This window comes from Carassius gibelio, chromosome B21 (genome assembly GCF_023724105.1).
Source record: "Carassius gibelio isolate Cgi1373 ecotype wild population from Czech Republic chromosome B21, carGib1.2-hapl.c, whole genome shotgun sequence".
In the NCBI taxonomy this organism is placed as follows: Eukaryota; Metazoa; Chordata; class Actinopteri; order Cypriniformes; family Cyprinidae; genus Carassius; species Carassius gibelio.
Genome location: NC_068416.1, coordinates 24,983,872 through 25,004,826, shown reverse-complemented (window position 1 = coordinate 25,004,826; position 20,955 = coordinate 24,983,872). Strand labels below are relative to the sequence as shown.

At 39.9% G+C, this 20,955-nt stretch overlaps 1 protein-coding gene across 4 annotated transcripts; it reads right to left on the bottom strand.

The window, feature by feature from the left end:
• Positions 1-66: 66 nt before the first annotated feature.
• LOC127985402 (protein transport protein Sec16A) lies at positions 67-20,478 on the bottom strand. 4 transcript variants are annotated; one of them, XM_052587405.1, is made up of 31 exons: positions 20,337-20,478; positions 14,547-17,469; positions 14,318-14,433; positions 12,791-12,885; positions 12,585-12,702; positions 12,316-12,502; positions 12,069-12,237; positions 11,066-11,208; positions 10,696-10,757; positions 10,455-10,593; positions 10,114-10,353; positions 9,844-9,941; positions 9,673-9,754; positions 9,467-9,584; positions 9,275-9,386; positions 9,055-9,160; positions 8,427-8,567; positions 8,230-8,343; positions 7,250-7,424; positions 6,781-7,163; positions 5,294-5,341; positions 4,708-4,869; positions 4,534-4,614; positions 4,401-4,457; positions 4,194-4,314; positions 3,413-3,553; positions 3,251-3,339; positions 2,917-2,970; positions 2,488-2,547; positions 2,032-2,109; positions 67-1,049 (listed from the first exon to the last, which is right to left on the bottom strand). In XM_052587405.1, the coding sequence occupies exons 2-31, from the start codon at positions 17,418-17,420 to the stop codon at positions 984-986; spliced, it is 6,429 nt and encodes a 2,142-aa protein (XP_052443365.1). In that variant the 5' UTR covers positions 17,421-17,469; positions 20,337-20,478; the 3' UTR covers positions 67-983. The 4 variants fall into 4 exon arrangements, with proteins under 4 accessions (XP_052443365.1, XP_052443366.1, XP_052443367.1 ...); XM_052587406.1 differs by having other exon boundaries at positions 12,316-12,499; positions 20,337-20,460; XM_052587407.1 differs by lacking the exon at positions 2,488-2,547 and having other exon boundaries at positions 20,337-20,464.
• Positions 20,479-20,955: the final 477 nt, after the last annotated feature.

Below are 20,955 nucleotides of genomic sequence, written 5' to 3'. Positions count from 1 at the left end.
ATGTTCATGCATGCAGACCTCATATTAACCTCATAACTTTTATTATGAAATAAAAAACCTCAAGTATTAAAGAGCTCAAAAATATCTTTATTATCACTTTATCAAGAATTGTACAGTCAATTTCTAAACACTGGAAAAGTCAGAGCTTCCTTCAAACAGAGCTGACCTTTGGAATTACAAAACCCCGCTGTTACCATGGGAACAAGAACCCCGGAATGAGCAAAGGAATAATGGCTGTGATTAAGAGATACGAAGACGACCGATCAGAGAGCGAGATGAACCCAGGAAAATAATAAGTGATATTTTACAAAACAAAAATGCGCACAATGATCACAGATTTTGGTAAATCATATAAATGAATGATTCTTAGCTACTGGCAAAATGAAGGATTCATTCAGGAGACGGTTAAAGAGATGAATACACAAGCTCACTCTGATGTACGGATCCCGTCCGGTGACGGCGTTTCCACCGGAAGCTTAATAAATATCTAAAACATTCTGGTGCTGCACTGTTCCCATGACAACAGGTCAGACCGCCCCCTAACTCATGCATTGGCTGGCGTCCATCAGCAAGACACGCCCACATTTCCTCCCCACTCATGCATACAAACGCACTCACACTCGCCCTGCTGAAATGAGCAGACTACTAAAGGAAATCAAGTTACACAGGGCTTAAAATCATATTGCACTTATATTCACACTGCTCATGTTGAGGAAGCGCCGCTGGTCCGTACAAAGGCAGAACAAGACGCTAGAGTTAGTGAGTAATGGGTACGAAGAGTCTAGAAGGAGTAACAGAGAATGAGCGAGTCCGATCCATTCAACTTCAGCACGGATGGGAAAACCATGATCATGACAGCGACGATGTTGTTATTCGGGAGGCTGAGGGCGGCATGCCAGCGCTTCCAGGAGTCCAGGCAGGAACCAAACTTCAGTCCAATCGGCTCTAGAACCACAGCTTGATCTAGAACTACAGCGATGCTCTTATTTCATTGCGGGGTATTCTCTCTGTCCCAGACGACCAGGTCGAGCACGGCTTGTGGGAACAGACTGATAAAAGACAGAGAAAGACATTTACAAGTCTGTTTCTATGGAAAAACTATTGTTTTTTCATGCACTGGTTCAGAATAGTGGAAAGAAAACATCCATTTTCATTTTATTGCATTTTATCTATTTGAATCTGTATATTTCAATTACAGCACACATCTTTAACGGCTCAAAATGAGTTTGGAAAAATCTCCACTTTTATTACCAGAGTTCTATTCCTATAATTCAACAGGTTTAATTTAAAACAAATGTAATAAAGTGTTATAAAATTATTGAATTCTATCAAAATTAACTTGGTTTTATCCAATGTCCAAAAGGTATTTTCTGGAAGTGTATGAATTTTAGTATTACAAAACTATTTTTTGTATTAATGTACCGTGGGACATATGGTGATATCTATTTTTTTTTTAAATTTTAAGTTTATTCATTATGTTTTGTTGTAATAGTACGAATATCATCCTTCTTCATGCTCATTTAGTGTATCACCTGATTATTTTCAACTAGATCTTTACACGGTTTTATTTAAAAAACGTAAAATTTCTTAAATGAAACATTTTAATGTATTTGGCACGGTGTTATTTTAGAATTATTTAAAAACTATTAATATTTTGAATTTTTCTTTTAGATTTATAGTCTTCATTTGATTTAAATTCAATAGTTTAATTAATATTTCTTTTTCATTTTTAGTTCTATGTGCTTTTTTTGCAAAAATATTTCTTTTTGTATTCCATTTATTTTTATAATATTATAAAATATTTATATATTATATTATTCATATAGTTTTCATTTTAGTAAATTTAGTACTTCAACTTAAACATTTTATTTAGTTTAGTTGCAAAAACAAAATTGCAAATCCTCATTTTAATCAAACATTTCTATTTTACTTTATTTCAGCTTTCTTTCAATGAGCAAAAGTGATTTTGCAATTGTTTTAGCCAACAATAAAAACACTGAACCACCTTAAAATGTCTCTTGTGATTCTTACCTGCGCAAACTGGGAGGGGTTATAAAAGGTCACGCCTCCTGTAGGCGGAGCTCCTTGCGTTGGCGGCTGAGCAGGAATCTATGAGAACACATTAGCGATTACTGTTTATTATCAACACCAATCTCCATGGATACAGACAGCCATGCCCACTGAAAGTCATGATTAGCATGCAGCACGTGATTGGTTAATATGTTGTGCACCAAAAGGGGGCGGAGCCTCGATCTTCAGCACGCCTCTGAAATCCAAGAGCCCTTCCTATTGGTCGGTTACTCAGCCAGGGCTGCTGGTGAAACTTACAGGCGTCGTGCTGGAGGTGTGGCTACAGTTAGAAGCGTGCAGACAGCATGTGTGAAGGGGTTTTCTATGCAGCGTTAAAAAGGCACTGTTGTTTAATTACAGCAGTGACTGGAAAAGGTGTGCGTGTGTGTGTTTCAGATAAGAATCAGCTGAAAATACCTGCTTTAAATGCTGACTCACTTCTCGTGATAGAGAACTCATTGAGCTAGAACGTGACAGCTAGAACAGTAGGAATAAACCAAACAAACAAAAACACCACAAACCCTGATTAATCCCATGCACCGCCATCTTAAATCACACATCTCTTGTCAATCATTAAAATAGGATTGCATCACGCCTCAATAGCGTGTAGTTCTCAAACACACTCCCACACACTCATGCTCTTTGTGTGATCATAATCAAAAGCTCATAATCATAGAATACAGTTAGTGATGCAAGTTACAATGTGTGTGTGTTTCAGAGGCAGTAAGTGTGAGCATATGTGTGGTTATAACTGTGTTAATATGCATTCACGGGTGAAGGAGCGGGGCGTGACAGGATGAAGCAGCTTTAAAGAAGAAGTGATAAGGTATTAAAGGAGGATCTGACCTCTCCAGACTGCGTCCCCTCCGGGCCGGGAGGCAAAGCATTCGGATTAAACATCTAGATGGAAAACACATTCATTATAGCAGATACAAATAAATAAAGCAATTTGAGCAAATCAAAGAGATATGAAATGTTAAATGTAGAAAAGCTCAGGTAATGTCATGTGTTCTCTAACTACGTTTACAATCAGACATTTATCTGGGAAGTACCAAAAATAGTTTCCACTGTTAACCAAAACAAGGCAATGTTTCACTGAGAACTGCTGTGTGCTGCTAATGCACAAAAAAAGATGGTTGTGGGACAAAAGTACAGTCTAAATTATATTGATAGTGTGTACCTGTGGGACTGTGGCACTAGTCTGCTCTGTGTTTTCTCCACCGGCGTCTGGAACACTTCCTTCCATCGGCTGCTGCTGCTCGTCTGGAGCTGAAAACAGCAGAGTTAGACTTCACACAGACACACACTGATATACAGAACACACTGATGTACACAAACACACCTCCAGCTGGTGTAAAGAGGTTGGTTGGCATGGCCATGGGTGCGAGGGGAGCAAACAGATCAGCAGGAGGCGGTACAACCGCGGCCGGTTTAGATCCTCCACGACCGGGATTCAACACGTCCACATAACGGCTCTTAGTGCCTGAAACACACAAACGCTCACTAAACAGCCAAGAGCACTTTCATAGCATCTCTGCTTTAAACCGCTTGGGAAGTTTGATTCATTTTCATGAATCAGTTTGGTAAAACTGTCCAACTCAAAGAACTGATTCATTCAGCTTACCAACGTCCCTGTGAGACATTTAATATTTTTGAATATTTCAATAAAATACACAGATAAATATTATTGTTTATTAATACATGCTGTATTTTTGCTACATTCCTTTTCAAGTCCATTTAGTTTATAAATTGCTTTTTTTTTTACTATTGATTTTTATAGTTTTTGTTTAATTTAAAATTGAAAATATATTTGGCACCGTGTATTTCATTATTATTTATATAACATTATTTATAAAGCATTCTTTTAATATTTTGGATTTTTTTTCATTCTTCTTTTTTTTTTATTAATATAAAGTGCTTTTTCATTTAATTAATTTTATAAGCTTTCTTTCAATTAACAAATTATTTTTAATGATTTTAGTTTCAGTTCACAAAAACAACACTGCAGCAATGACTGTTTTACAGTATTTCGGAGGAAATACACATTTATAATGTAACTACAGCAAGAATAAATGGACAGATTTCTCACTAAGTAGTAATTAGGAAGAGAAAAGGTGACGCACCTGCTCTCCTGGAGAACATATTCACAGGTGGCCCCCCTGGTGGACCACCCACTCCTGGTGGCCCCATCCCGCCCACTGGAGCTTTGGGGAAGCCGGTGGGTGGTGGAGGAGGGGGTTTGCTCTGAAACGCACACAAATCCCATCATTCACAACGATACATACACAATACAATACAGAATGCAAAATGCTTGAACTCCTACGCTGTACCTCCTCCTCTGGCTCATCCAGGTTCACCCATTTCTGCTTCTTTTCATCCCACACGATCTGAAAAATCAAAGCATTCTCTTAATCAATGCTGCGAAACAAGACAAGTGGGATGTTGTAGGAAGTAGGTGCCTACAGATTTGTTCTTGTCGTCTGGCAGATGCGCTTCGTTCTTTCGTTTTGGATACAGCCAGGTCAGCCAGCCGCCACTCGCTCCCTGATGAAGAATGAAGTGCAACGTTCATCTCATTTGAAAGATTTTCTAGTGCATGTCCAGTGGGTGGCTGTATGTGTTTATATGAGTATGTACTTTTTTGGGAGAGTCTTTCTTGGTCTTCTTGGGTTCGTCCTGTGGTGGACTCTCTGGGATAGAAGGGGGAGGTGGAGAGCTCTGATTGATGAGAGAACTGCTGCGCTCTCGTCCAGAATGATTGGACGATTCCGACGTAGTGCGAGACCGACGACCTGATGCCTGCAAGTCAAGCCAACATTTGATTAAACACTTATGTTTAAAAATACGTGGTTGGTCAATTTTTTATTAGTTTTTGAAAGTCTCTTCTGTTCACCAAGGCTACATTTATTCAAATAGATAAAATAATTGTTGTATATATAAATGTATATTACAAAATGTGATCAAAGCTGAATTTTCAGCATCATTCCTCTAGTCTTCAGTGTCACATGATCCTTCAGAAATCATTATAATAGGCTGCTGCTGATTTGCTGCTCAAGAAACATTTCTGATTATTATTAATGTTGAGCACAGTTGTGCAGATTCACACATTCATTTACTTTAGTAAAATCATAAAGGCCTTTACTGTAATTTTACTATATTTAAGTATAATTTACAATAAAAAAAACTGAACAGTACTGTGTGTATGTATATGTATAGACTATACCAGTTGCACTGACGACTGTGACGTGCTTCGTGACCTTCTGCCTGGGCCCTTTAAATACAACAAGATTAATCAGTTTAATACATTTCATAGAATATTCTGTAAGTGTTATATTCCATACAAATTCAATATTTAACACAATCTACTCTTTGCATGAGTAATACAATCTAATGCAGTGGTTTTCAACCTGTGGTCCGCGGCCCCCTAGTGGGGTATTGCAGGTGGGCCGCCAATTATTTTCGGTTCATTTGCAGTCCATTCTAGGGCTGTGCGATTAAAAGAAAACGTCCTAAAATCACAATTTGAGCGTGCACGATTTCTAAATCGCTTTATAGCACAGTTTTCCGTGGCCCTGACCTCCCGTAGTATGCTATCTGATCCAATCAGAATGCATTGCGCCTAGCGCAAGAACAGAGACTGGGCATATGCCTAACTCCAGGTTCACACACTGTCTGTGATGCGCCTTTTTTCTGAGCCAATGTTGACGGATCAGAGCGTTCTCACTGCGGTAAAAGGCTAGAAATAAAAACGTGCGAAAATAATTCATGTCTAACACATGAGCATAGAGTGAATTTGTTAGTGAACAGGATGCAGTTTAAGTGAGAGGAGACACGTTTTAAGTGTGCACACTCTCTCCTCGAAAAGCAGCGTGTTTCTGAGCAAGCACGACTGGTTTTGTGACAGAGCAAAGGAAATCTGCTGCGAACAGAGAGATTCGCACTTGTGCATTATTTTAATGTGCTTTCGCGTTATATTTATGCGCTCTCACTGCTGACCGCATACACATACTGTATACACACTGCAAACACCTGAGGCACCGCTACAATTAATGAGCTCTATGAAGAATGCATGGCAAAAAAGAAAAAAAAGTCCCTGTATACAGGATTTTTTTTTTTTTTGCCACAAGTCTATACATTTTTTTTTACATCTTCACTATAGTGATAATTTTGACTTATGTCTGTTCTAGAGATGTTACAACTTTTTGATAAAGCTCTGATTGTTTTTCTTTTGGAAATATGTTTAAAATTAATCCTGAATGCATTTATGACTGTAAAAGCATATCGGTGTGTGTCACAATTGCAAAATTGATCAAAAAAAAAAATCGCGATTTTTTTTTTTTTTCGTCCATGTTTATTCAATAAATACAGTTTAAAATGTAGCTTCTGAGTACTAAGTTATTAACCCAACAATAGCGGGGTCAGTTAATTTTTTTGAAGTGGGCCGCGCAAACATATGTGTTTGGTTGTGTGGGACGCGAGTTGAAAAAGGTTGGGAACCACTGATCTAATGCATTTTAAAAGCAATACAACCCTAAACTGGCGCTGGCAGTAAACTTGGAATAACAGGCAACAAAACCAAAGAAAATGTGTTATATTCCATTTAAAGTAATGATTCTGGATTTTATGCAAGGCATTACTTATTAAAGTAATAACAGCCAGAGTGAGTTTGGCGCTAAATAGGAATACTGTTTCTAGCTTTTTCTAACTCACCATGCGTGCCATGTCATAGAAGTCCTTCCCCTGTGGAGGAGGGGCAGTGAATGTTGGAGATGACTGGGGGAACTGCTGAGGAGAGGAAGGGGCGGAGCCCTGTTTAGCCCCTGGCATTGGCTGGGGCATCTGAGGTGGCATTCCTAGTGGCATCTGTGGAGGCAATTCTGTAGGGCTGTACGTCGGAAATTGTGGGGGAATTTGTTGGGGTATTTGTTGGGGTGGCATGGGCATGTATTGGTCATGAATTTCAGGTTGGAACTGTGCTCCAAAGTTTGGCTGTGGTTGCCCCTGTTGGGCTGTTGGGTAAAATGGAACACTTTCCCCCGGAGGCGGGGCATGCTGCAGAGGAACCGCCCCATCCTGAAGAATAGTGGGAGGAGCTAAAGCAGACGATAAAAGAGGATGGTGAATGATCAAAGAATCAAAACTGATTCTTCTTCAGTTCACATTTTCTAATGGGACGTACCTGGTGGCATGAGTTGAACACCACCTGGGGGCAAAAGGGAGGTCATTAGAGGATTGTGGGGATCAGGATTCAGAGTCGAGGGGTCAGGCGGGCTGCACTGGTCTTCTGAACTGGGTGTACTGCAGTGATAAAGCTGTGGGGTGCTGCGATCTGCACGTAAGGTGATCGCACCATCCTGAAAGGCACAACAACATGCACATGATCGGAAAACAGTCTAATGTGAACGTACACCAGTATCTCTGTAGGGCTGATTGAGATGGGGGAAAGTGCAACAGATTTTTTTTATTTATTATATAAAAATTGACAAATTTTATGTTATAAAAAAAGGGTTATCCAGCTGTTTGCTTTCTATGCAGGACTGTACATTTTTTTCTAACATTCAACAATAATGTATCAATATAATTATAAAAAGTGTTAAGATGATGATGATGATCATTAAGAAAACATATTACAGACCTATTGTTGATTTGGGTGAAATATATTTTTTTTGTTTCTGTTAAAAATTATTACTTTGATTTAAAATTATTTTTAAGAGTTCAAGGTTTTCGACACTTTCTTGCACGACTGCACAATTTGCTAAAATAAAATAAAATAGCGATTATGCATCAATATAATTAATAATAATAATAAACATTTTTTTAAACAAATTTTTTACAACGAATTTTACCAATGTAATACTAATTCACTGTAAAATAGAGCATTTAATAATAATAAATGAACATGTAAATGAACACAGTGAAATGCATCACTCTGAAACGCACATATTTATTTAAATAAATCAATGCCTTAGAGATTTCATAATCCCAGTAATCCATGGAATGATTTTTTTTTTTCACCTATCAGCCCTATTTAGTGTCATCCCGTGAATTTCGAAGAGTATGATTAATTTACTGGTACTACACAGGAACAGAGCAATGTGTGTCACTGGCATGATGACTTATGGATAAAACACACACACACACACACACACACACACACACCTTGATCTGTCCATCGAGTTGTCTGAGATGCAGTAACCAATCAGGCTCTATAAACAACTCCTGCTCTGGTCTCTCCTTCAACTGAGGGTCAAAAAACCTCAACCTCAGAGACATCTGTAATCAAACACAAGAAGAAGGGATTAGGCAGAAGTGTAAACTTAAAGGCAGAATCCTCGGACGCGTGTTAATTTGTGTACCTGTATGAGCTGACTGATGAACACAGGTGAGTAGTACTCAGGTAAGCTCAGCAGGGTACGTGAGATGACCTCACAGTAATGGAAGGCCTGAGCACAGAGTCCCGCCTCCGCCAGTCGACACGCGTAGATGAACTTGAACACCTGTATAGGTCAAAGGGTAAAGGTCATGACCTTCCTGGACTTGTGTGGATTATAGAGATTAAGTCTGCACAGCATTGGAAAACGAACTCAAATATCCTTCAGTTACCAAACTAAACTTTAACTTAACTTTTCAAACTCAACAGTAACTTTCACTTTTTTTTTCAGCAAATAAATATGTACTACTGGTTTCAGAGTGAGGTGTGGCACTGTGTTCATTTACACACGTACAGCTCATGATATGCTCTTCTGGCTTCACAAATCAGCTCGATTCACAGGAAATGAACCAAGCCACTATATGTCGATGAAAATAAACACAGCTTAACAATTTATTCACAATTTGTCTATTGCATTGAACTGTATCGCAATATCGATTTTTTGTTTAGGTATACAGTGCAGCCCTATATAGCATCTATAATAGTCAGTCACTAACTAGCTGGCTGTGAAAACATTCCTAGTAGAGTGGATACATGTTATGTGTTTGTCTCACCTGGAAGTTTGGCAGAGAGAGAGGCTGAGAGCTAAGAGACTGAGCGTATTCATAGGATTCTGTCCGCTGAATCGCCTCTGACGAGCAGAACTTCAAAAATGGCAAGCTGGGAGAGAGACCGAGTGAATAGGTGTTAGTGCAAACAAATGTTTATTTGCACATTTTTGGTCCCTGATGTGTACAGTTGTGTGCATACATATATGCATGTGTTATTACACACCTGTGATTGGAGCCGATAAGGACCATCTTGGTGCTTTTCTTGGTGTACACACCGAAACCCACTTGAGCCATCAGGTAACAGAAATGGGCTGCATCCACTAGACCTTTAGATGCTGTGAAACACAGAACAGTCTTACAGATCCAATGCTGCATCTACAATATGCGTGTATGCTTTGAATCTACATTTATATACCTAAAGTGTCCCCCATGGTTGAAATTGTGCGTGTGTCAAGATCCAGAGTGTGTGTGAGGTTGGACAGCACCATGGCCAGGTGAGGTCGCCAATCGCCCCATTTCTCATCTCCGCAACACTGTTGGAGAAACAGAAGTTTTATATGAAGACAAGTATTGTATAAATTACTATATTTATACATCCAACACACACAAACTCTCTCGTACAGTAGCAGCAGCCGGCATTCGTCCTGACATGAGCTGGTACACCGTCTGAAGAGGGTCGTTAATAGGCAGGCTGTTGGCAAATCTGAAAAGGACAAATATGAACACAATTTAGCCCTATTTGTATCTGTGAAAGCACACAGCCCTAGCTCATTTTAAGTAGATGTGGTTTACCTGGTCATGACACGGGCGTGTGTTCTGTTGTCCATCTTACTGGCCAATAACAGCGCGTGACCCCACAGGCCATTCTTCATAGCAGCCTCCAGGGCATCCTAACAAACATACACAAAACTGTCTTTCCACTATGGTTTTGTCGGTCAGAAAAAGACACAATTTACCTTCATATAAAATAATATGCTGGCATGTGATCAGCTAAGGGACAGCAAAACCAAAAAAACTCTGTATGGCTGAATGGGGAGAAAAAAATCATTCAGTTTATCTTGCCTTCTTGCGGCCGAATAGTAGAAGTTCTCTGAAACGCTCGGTCTCTTTGCCAACATTCTCTGGCACCCCCATGAAAGTGTCTGACAGAAGGGATATTGGCCCCGCCTCTTCCTCCTCGGCATGCTCTATTGCTTCATTATTGAAGTCGATGAGATTAGCCTCATTGGGTGATTTTCCCGGCAACCAGGCAGAGCGAAGCTCCTTTAGCAACAGGTCAGCGATGTCTGTGCCCACTACCGTCTAAAACAAAGACAAAAAACCATTCAGTATGCTTGAACTAATTGGTATCAAACAAGCAACTTAACATGATTAGCTAATGTTAGGGCTGCACAAACACTCACCCCATTTTGGCGGCACAGCAGTACAATGAACTCCCAGATGAGGTAGGCGGAGTCTTTGTCGATGAGGTCATCATTTCGCAAACACTCTTGGGCTTTGTTCTGAGCAAACTTTATGACATCCACCTTATGAGTCTCTTCTCTGTGGACATGCACACAAAGATGATGACTGGATTGTTTGACTGTGTACGTGGCTCTAACACTGCCAGAGTATACACGTGTATGCCTAAAGGATGACTCTTACTTGAGGAGCGGGCCAGGGAACGAACGCATTTCTGACTGCTCTGGAGAATCCTGCAGTATCGTCTGGAATAACATCAAAGCCAAGATATCAGATGCTAATAACAATAATAATATATGACAAAACTGCAATGTCGTGGATCAAGGACAAAGTTAAACAAACATACATCTACTTGCAAGGTATCTCAATCAGTTTTTTTTTTTAAGGCTAATACTTTTTTTTAAAAAAATTACAATGTAGGTAATTAACCAGGAACCTTTGATAAACAAGCTGATTTTAGATTTGAACTAGGAATTTTTTTTTTTAATTCTATAGATATCAGTGATGACTCGCAACTGATGTATAAATCAGGATATTTGGATTAAATTGTTACCTCCATACTGTGGATTTCTACAAGTGTAGGCTGACCAGCAGAGGGCAGGTTGGGTTGGACAAGGATCAGCTGACCAGCAGGACCAAACCGAGCACAGCGATGAGGAACAGAATACTTCTCCGGGGTCAACGGCCTTGGAGGAGCTGAGAAAAAAAAAATAAATGAAAGAAAGAAAGACAGAGAAAAATGGTTCATGACCATTTTACTTCCCGTTAAAAAAAATCAGGAAGCTTTAATTAATGCATGTGCATTTTAATGCTAGAGCGAATGCTGGGAAACACTTATGTCAAGCCAGGGTTATTACTGTTAACTAAAACCAGAAAAAAAAAAATCTCTAAACTGAATTTAGAGATGCACCAACTGCAATTTTCTTGATCGATTCCGGTTTACGATATTTTGTTAATGCGCTGCACAACATCTCCACACACGGACAAGTGTGACATCATATACCTCTGCAAATAAATATAATTTAAATTCACGTCTCACAAACTTCAAAGCACTTTGAATGGAACATAAACGTTTGCTTCGCACTGAAATCATGACGCAATACACTGTGATGTCCACTTCGCAGGGCACTTACCTTCGAATATAACAAAGTCTGAAGTGATAAAAGAAACATACAATATGTGCAGAGCAGGGGGCATGAGGACTGGAATGGTGAACAGCTGCAGACCGTGTCTACACCAGACGCAACAGTTGTTGTGTGGTGCTGCATCAGCTAAAGACTGTTTACACTGGACGCAACAAAGCAACAATTGAGAACCATTTTAAATTTGTCACATAGTTATAAATAGAATTTGGCATCAGTTTATGTTTTGGGGGATTTGTCATGTCGCATCCAATGTAGACAGCATCACAGATTATATTGAATTCTATTGACTGATCTATATATGAATCTGTATTATAGATAAGTGGTTCAATAGTATTTTGTAGCGTGAACATCCAGCTACACATCCAGTGTTACACATTATGGTAGACATTGTACTTTGTGTGTGATACTTACGCTGCTCTGGGGCGGTCCAGGTGTTGTCTGAAGAGTAAGGAATCTGACTGTAATCTACAGTATCTGAAGGGTTAGGATACTGGCTGTAGGTGTAATCCACTGGAAGAGTAGTCCCAGTGGCATCATAGGCTGCACTGACCAAATCTGGTTGACTTCTATACACTTGACTCTGTACAAAGAAGAAATTAGTCATAAACATTGCACAGACACATACTCCGGCACAATAAGATCTAAAGCACACACAGACCTGTTGTGACCGGGAGCTGAAGCTACTGCGCCGACTGTGTGATGAACGCACACTGTGTGCTGACTGTTCACTGTGAATCGAACGGCGGTCAAAATCATCAGCGTTTCGGTCACGTCCGCGGCACTCATCAAAGCTAGAGTCGTACCAAGGGTAATACCGCCATGGAACATCATAGTCCTCTCTTCTGCTAGCAACCATTATCATGAAAACTCAGTTACAGAGGTGTCAGCATGTACAGAAATACTGACTGCACAAGTGTATGTGTGTACCTGTTTAGATATGGTTGGTTGTAGTTGGCATCTCCATAGTACCAGCCATATGCTGGATCATAGTAGGCTCTGTAGCGTGGATCATAAGCAGCATTTGGATCATACCAACTGCTCCTATCTGAATACACACACTCATAAGCACAAAACCGATAACAAATTTAACCCTTGGGTACACTGCGAAAAAGTGTCTGAATTGCTGTCTTTACCTCCATAGGCATCAAACTGTCTCTTATAGTAGTTTGCATAGTAGTCATCATAGGCACTACGGCTGGATCTAGAAAGATCTTCATGATTCCCCTGTCTAAGATCAAAAATGAAAAAAGTTAAAAACAAAAGTACAAAAAGCTCAATCTAAGCATGCTTTTAAACTAGGGCTTTTGGAGCTAAAGACTTACATCAGATTCTGGGTCTGGCTGAAACATTGGTCTACAGGTGCTGCCTTCAGGAACCATATTGTGCTTGTTAAATTATGGTTTAAAATAGTGGTCTGATATTTGGCATTTTTTTCAAATATCGGTATCGGCCGATAAGTTTTTCTGCTCGGCCGATGTGTTCGAGAAGGGACTTATTTTCATGGAGCTGAGAAAGGCAGCGCCTGAGTTTAAACAGTGCTTACACTCTCTCTCTTGTTTACTGTCATTGTTAACAGTTCTGTCTAATATGAATAGAAGTCTAATAATCAGAAAGAATAGTTAAACAATGGAATTCATGTATAGAAAAAATATTATAACGATTGCTTTTATAATATAAGTAATACAAAGGCAAATATTATACTTCCTCGTTTGCCATCAGCATTAAGAAAATATGCATTTATTTCATTTAAACAAATCTTTGAATGGCTAATAAATATTTAATTTCACAAACCTTACAAACTGAGTCGAATCCAGAATCAATCTTGTGAAGTTTGCATTTTTATCCGGCTTGATTGCTTGTTCTCTGTGTGACGGTCAGCCCGTCTTAAATTGAATGTTTTAAACTTTACGTCATTTCAAATTATGCTGCGCGTTATGCATTCGTCCACCGTTCAATTTATGTCATTTTCACTGTGTTGTTTGTAAACTGAGTGTTACCTTGACTTTATTGGAATAATATGATTCCCAATGCACACAAACTTCCCAGAATAGGAAGTTTGTGTGAGTGTCCTAATGGTTACAGTGGTTAATTCCTTTTCTAATTAATTTTTTTAAAAATATTTATTTATTTGTGAAAAATACTTTGTCATGTAAAAGTATACGTATGTTTATTTTACACATTTATTTTTTAATCCACTGTCAAATGATTTCAAATTTCTTAAATATGGATAATATATATGAAAATTGTATATCCTGAATGCACTGTAAGTTGCTTTGGATAAAAGCGTCTGCTAAATGCAAAAATGTAAATAAATAAAAAAAATTACAGAATATATATATATATATATATATATATATATATATATATATATATATATATATATATATATATATATATATATATATATATATATATATATATATATATCTAGCAAGTCATGTAAGTCGCTTTGGGTAAAAGCATTGGCTAAATGCATAAATGTAAATAAATAAATATAAACAGCTGCTTCTAGAAAGTTATGGAATGCAAGCCTACTATGGGTTGGACACAAATGTGCAACGTAAACAGAATCAGGATTAGAAACTCTAATTGCGACCAAGCATTAGAGACCAAGTGTGAAAACAGGCTCAAAGTGTCAGAAAGAGGTTGGGTGACCTGACCTGGAATTGGGTCTGTCTGAGTATTGACTGGTTCTAGAACTCGACCTCTCTGGTTGACGGTCAAAATTCTGGCTGCTGGGAAGCTGAACATCATACCAGCCGTATCGAGGATCCTCCTTAAAAATGTAAACATACAGAAAAATATGAATATTATACTAAGTCATGTTTTTAGTCTAGCATTTAGAAGTTTTGTTAGGTGGAAACACACTAGATCATTATATAACTGCACCTGATGGTAACTTTGAGATCTGGCATCCACAGCGTACTGGGGTGGATAAGGCGGTCTTCCATTCTGGTTCACAGGGTAGGGTCCTGGGTAATACCCTGAATAAACCGGACCAGGTGGCATGACAGGAGGAGCACCATACCCTGACTGACCACCTAGAGATGAAGGAGGTCTTTGGGGTTCTTTAAGTGGCTGGGGGGCAGAGTTCGCAGACTGGGGTGGATAAGAAGGTGGGGCAGATCCAGAACCAGGAGGGGCACCAGGTTGAGTTGGAGGGGCTTGTGGAGGAGGCTGGTGTTGAGATGGAGGTGGATGGGCAGGGTGGGAGGTGCGAGTGGGATCATTGTTGGGATGGTTGCTGGAGGGCCGTGAGGGGTTAGAGATCTGCTGAAAAGGCAGAGCCTCACTGTCTGACTGCCCACCCTGCTGTGCATCTTTGGTGACCTGCAGGTAAAAGCCCTGTGTGTTATTCACCAAGCTAGCAGGATGGGCAGACTGAGAGACAGCTGGGACTGTCACTTGTGGTTGATGCATAGAAAAATCAAGCAGCTCGTATTTCGAAGATTCATTGTGAGTGGTGGCAGGGGCAGAAGTCTGAGCTTGAGAAACAGAAGGTGGAAGATATTGGCTATCACTTCTAATAGACTGAGCCCTTGATAGAACGGGTCGGGGTTCTTGAACAGTGGGCTGAACATCTTTTGTCTCTCGTGCTAGATTCAAGATACCTTGAGTGGAAGTAGTTCCAAAGTTTATTAGCGTCTGAGATAAAAGAGGCTGTGCCTGATTTGTTGGAGGAGAATCCTGAGGCATTTGATTGGTCTCAGAAGACTGAGGTGGTGGGTGCACAGGTGTTGCTGTCTGTCGAGGACTTGTCTGATTAGAGGGTTGTGAGAGGTTTTGAGACGACACCAAACTTGAAGGTGGTGCAATCAACAAAGGCTGGTTCAGGGCCTCAACGGGAGGCGACGTCACCAGCAAAGAGGCATATCCCAAACTTGCCTGAGGTGTGGAGTCTGGGGGAATTTCTAGGTTTTCAGAGGGAGGCTGTGGATCTGGCTTTGTTGGATGCAAATCAAGAGGACCATCTTCCGGTGGCTGAATGACTTCAGAGGGATGTTCTGGAACAAATGTTGCAGACAGAGAGGGCGCTGCAGGGGCTAACAGTATGTTAACACCAAGGCTGGCAGTGTCATTTTGAGCCCAGAGTGTAGTAGCGGGACTCTCAATCGGGCGTCGAGCTGCTTGAGCTCGAGATGGCGGTCGGCGTTGCGGTAAGTAAATGGTCTCCAAGTTGTCTGGGGGTTGTTCTAGGTTGCCAGGCTGCATGTCACGACCACCCTTTTCCATGACCACACGTGCACGATCAACCTCAGCAGGTCGAACTCCTACACCATGTGAGCGGACAGGCTCAAAGGAAGAATTTGCACTCGCTTGGAACACACCAACTGGTTTAGGTGGGCTAGGAGTTGGGAAAGTTGGACTTGCCTCTGCAGCTGGGTTGGAGTCTATCTGTTCAAAGTATCCACCAGTGGAAGGATGCAAAGGAGGGTGATCTGGTGGGCGGGGACTTTCCTGTTGGATAAATGTTCCCACAACACCTTGCTGTCGCCGAGGCATGTGACTACCACTGTGAGGACCATGTCCACTGCTGTGACTGACATTACTGTAGCTGGATGAAACACTTGAAGAGCGAGCAAGACGTGGACCAGTGTCAGGTGTCTCCAAATTAGGCACCCCCTCAAAGGAATGGCCTGTAGGAGGCTCACTAGGGAGTACTTCCTGGTTTGGAACAAATTCCTGATTCTCCACAGAATCACATGGTCCTGCCCCAGCTCGAATGTTACCAGTGTCATTCAAATATGGACCAGAGAACTCATTCGTCGAAGGGAAAGGGTGTTGAATCCCATTTACACGTCCCTCACTTGACAGAGTTTCTTCATTTTCAACATCATTGCCCCGAAAGAACATTGATAGAGTTCCGGAATCACTGGGAACTTCAGAGTAGGAGACAGGACAGGCACGCTGAGACGGATCCTGTGGGTTTTGATTGAACCATGGCTCTGAGGTTCCACCTGACTGACTGAAATAATTCTGAGCCGGGAAGTGGGAGTTCTGTTGCTGAGTTGCAGCAGGCCCAGCCACATTTTGTTGATCTGACAGACCTTGATTCTGAGATTGCGTCACTGGTCGGGCTGTGTGGAAAAAGGGCAAAGGAGGTGGGGCTTGAGCTTGAAAAGGCTGAGATGGGAGATCACTAGTTGGCTGAAAGTAGTTCTGAACAGAAGGTGGGCGGCTTCTGTGGTCAGGCACCCAGTGAGAAGGTGGGGGAGGTGTTGGCTGCGATTGAAAAGGAGTCTGGGATTGAACTGTAGGTGTTGAGACAGTGGAGGGTGGATGTGATGAACTACAGCTGAAGGAAGGAGCAGGGTTAGGCAATTGTGCTATGTAGGCCATTGGTTCTTGGGAATTCAAGTATCCTGGTTCTGCATGCCGAGGGTTAGAGCTTGGTGCGGGCCCTGGGGGAACAGGCTGTGGTGTAAAAATTCTTGATGGTGGGCCAGGAGAGGCTGCCTGCGCTGCTCCTGGTGTTGGCCCTTGTGGTGGTATCATCGGGTTAAACCCGGGCAGGGGAGGACCTTGCATAGGAAGTGGGTTGCTGTTTGTGAGAGGAGTTTGGCTGCCCCCTGCAATGGGCGAAAAACTTTGTCTTCCAAAGGCAAATGGATCAGTCACTGGCTGCGTGGGCGGGGCAGCCAGTGTCATAGTAGCTGCAGGCCCATGCTTGTGAGGTCTGGTTCTTCTGAAGGCATTGGGTCCACCGAAGGGAGGCGGGGGACCACTAGCCCCAGGAGGACCTGTCCGAGGAGGTGGCTGCATCGTTTACACTCACAGGTCTCCAAAGTTTTTACACTTACTGGAGATCTCCCTATAGTTGAAAAACACAGTTTTGTGTCATATATTGGTGCAAAGATTGTATGGTTTTACCATAAGTATGGTTTAAGTATATTTTTTGGTTTTACCATCTTATCAACATGCATTATGTTTACATATATCTAAAGTTCAATTAATACTGCTAATAGCTGCTCAGCTAAAATAACAATGACTATTCTGCTTTAAACAATTTGCTGAGAATGTCAACAAAGGGGCAATGTGGCACCTCTAAAAGTAGACACAAATCAACCCTCTAAAATGAGAGTAAATCACTTCAAATCTTCATATATATGTAAAATAGTACAAAAAATAGTATATCAAATATTTAATTTTAGACTGGCGAGTAAACTTAAACATTTACTAACCAATGGCGATTCTTTTGCCAAGGTGTCCGTAGAGGGTTGCAAACAGAGTGTCTCACCAATTCATGAACAAGACATGCAGCTGTTTTATAAGCTGATCATTTGTGAAAGTAGCATCAATTTTGATCAAGTTTCTATCATTGAACAAACATTACAACACCATCAGAGATTCATAAGCTTTATGATGAGCAGGTGTGAAGCCTGCAGTATTCCACTGTGATGGCATATAAACAGTCACCACAATCAGAAACTTGATATTAGGCACACTGTGGGCTGGGTGTTAGAAATGTGCATTAAGTTACACTGAACTTTGAAACCTGTCAGACATTATTTTAAAGCAGGGGGCCTCACCTCTACAGTTTAATCTACAACACAGGGGACATAATCAGATTCTGATTATGAAAATACACTGTTTATCATTAAACAACAATGTTCACAGTCACACCAACTGCAACTAAAATAACACCACTTTGACAAATTTTGCTGCAGCCTGGAATTGAACTGCTGGTTTCGTCTGGTCAGAGGAGAACTGATCCCTGACTGAGCCTGGTTTTTACCAAGGTTTTCTTTCCATTCTGTCACCGATGGGAGTTTTGGTTCCTTGCCGCTGTTGCCTCTGGCATGCATAGTTGACAGCAATATCGTTGACTTGACTGCAAATGATTGCACAGATACTGTTTAAACTGAACTGAGCTGAATGATGAAATGGTGAACTGCCTTTAACTGTCATTTTGCATTATTGACACACTGTTTTCCTAATTAATGGTGTTCAGCTGCTTTCACACAATCTTTTTTGTTTGAAGCGCTATATAAATAAAGGTGAATTGACTTAACAAATACAGCGCTGGTCAAACATTTGGACACATTTGACAGAATATAATATTTCCTATAATGTTTAAAACCATTTGGATTTACAATATTCAACTTAAATGCTTGAATGTTTGGTGTCAGTAAGATTATTTTTGGAAATATTAAAACAATTGATTACTAATTCAGCAAGGATGTGATGGCGAAGCCATTTATAATATTCAAATAAAAATTCTACATCAAATTAATGCTGGTCTTTTGAACCTTCTCTTCATCAAATAAAGTATCATGGTTTAAAAAATAATAATAAGAAGAATATTGCCAGCGAACTGATTTCAACATTGATAATAATATGCATCAAATCAGCATATTTTAGAAAGATTTTTAAGGATCATGTGACAATAAAGACTGGAGTAATGATGCTGAAAATTCAGCCTTGCCATTACTGGAATAAATGACATTTGAAAAAATAATCAAATGAAAAATAATTACATATTTTAATCATATTTTAAATTACTACTGTTTTTTTTATTATTTTTATATCATTGAAATGCCCCAAACTTTCGAATGGCGGTATAACTGCACTTATAATTATTTTTTAGAAAGCTCTTTGCAGAGCTGTAACATAGTCAAAGGGTAGTAACTTTAAAGAAGCTTGAATATATATGGTAGTTTTTAACATTATGTTGGTCACCTATAGTTCTTATACTTTAATGTGTTTCATTTCAGTCTTGATCTAAATTGAGGGAAATACAAACAATCAATAATCAGAAGCTGTTCAAACAGATGCTCCACATCCACAGTGATCTGGTCTCGGTTTACACTTTTAGCCATTATGGATCACAAAACACACAGATATAACACTGCATTTGAACAGATTGTAAACAATACTGCGAACAGATAGAAAGGATATAATTGAATTTCTGGAGCCCAAGGGCTGATAATTCAGTTGAGGTGCCATATAATAGTCTAATTGTGTTACCATACAGTGGGCTACTTTTCTTGGTCATGTAACATTACAAGATGTTTTGTGTCTGCTAAGATTTTCATGACCTATAACACTCTCATCTGTGGCTAAAAGCATTATATTAAACTTTTTTTAAATAAATAAATATACACACACACACAAACACACAAGATGCATATATAGAAAGAATGTTGCAATATATTGCATTACATCCGGCTTAAAGACGGACACGTATAGCGCCCCTCACTGGATTTAACCCACTGATGTCACATCCTGGTCTTTAATTCCTGTCTCTATAATTACATCAGCAATTGTACTTAAAAGAGGTTTTGCACCGATGTATTGAAAACACACAAAAATAATGGAATACTATAAATGTGGATCATGATGCTTAGTGGAAAAACTGTAAAAACAAAACATACACACTAAATAAACTTAAAGCAGTGCAAATCAATCAGGAAAAAGACAGAAAGGAGTAGTTAAACCACAACGTAACTAATCGATTAAGCCTGAAATGTAACTACAGACCTCGACGGTACAATTTAGAAGGATCACGAGAAGAAACTCAAAAAAATCAACATAAGAAATGTAAATAGAGGATGCGAGCAATCACAGGTGACAGCTGACTGGGCCACTAGCCGTTAGCATGCTAAAAAACTACAGTTAATCCTTCAAATCACTGAATTGTCCGGCGCCAAACATACTGGTCCATAAGGGATCTCTTACCCGTTATCTTCCAGTCGAGATGCCCAGATACAAACAAAACTCGATACGAGAACAGCTGGAGTTTCTCAGAAAAGTGCAGGACACCGCGGCTGACACTTGTCCGCCATCTTGGCCGAACGCGTCCTGCTTGGAGACGTGTACATGTGACGTCATGGATATTTCCAGTTTGGCTCCTCCCCATAAACGACAAAAAAAAACACACACATAAAATATTACATAAACACCACAATTTACTCAGTGTGAGCTGTAATTTTCTTTAAAATATAATAGTAACATAATTACTGTATTAATTGTACGTTCACAGCATTGTTTTAAAATCAAATGCTGGCCTGACTGACTTACAGCTTAGTGGCGCCCTCTGTTGATTTAGGAGTGTAATTAATTTACTCAATGTTTTGCACATAAACATGCGAGAAGCGGTCCACGGTTTATTCTCAGATTTGAAACTAATTCGACATATTTCTCTAAAATAAATACCATACTGTCAATAGAGCAGATTTTTTCCATACAGTTTCTCAAAATATTTTCTAAATATTTTTAGATTACATTATCAAAGTAAATAAAAACATAACATTATATTTATATATTCTACTTAAAAATATGGTTTTAATATACTGGA

Bases quoted from the DNA above. Each gene is read 5' to 3' on its own strand.
- LOC127985402 (XM_052587405.1), bottom strand. From the start codon at position 17,420: ATGCAGCCACCTCCTCGGACAGGTCCTCCTGGGGCTAGTGGTCCCCCG. The intron at 12,886-14,317 runs GTCAGGTCACCC...TTTTGATCTTAG, and splicing joins TCAGACAGACCCAATTCCAG to ACAGGGGAATCATGAAGATC. The intron at 7,425-8,229 runs GTGTGTGTGTGT...TGTGCCTTTCAG, and splicing joins AACTCGATGGACAGATCAAG to GATGGTGCGATCACCTTACG.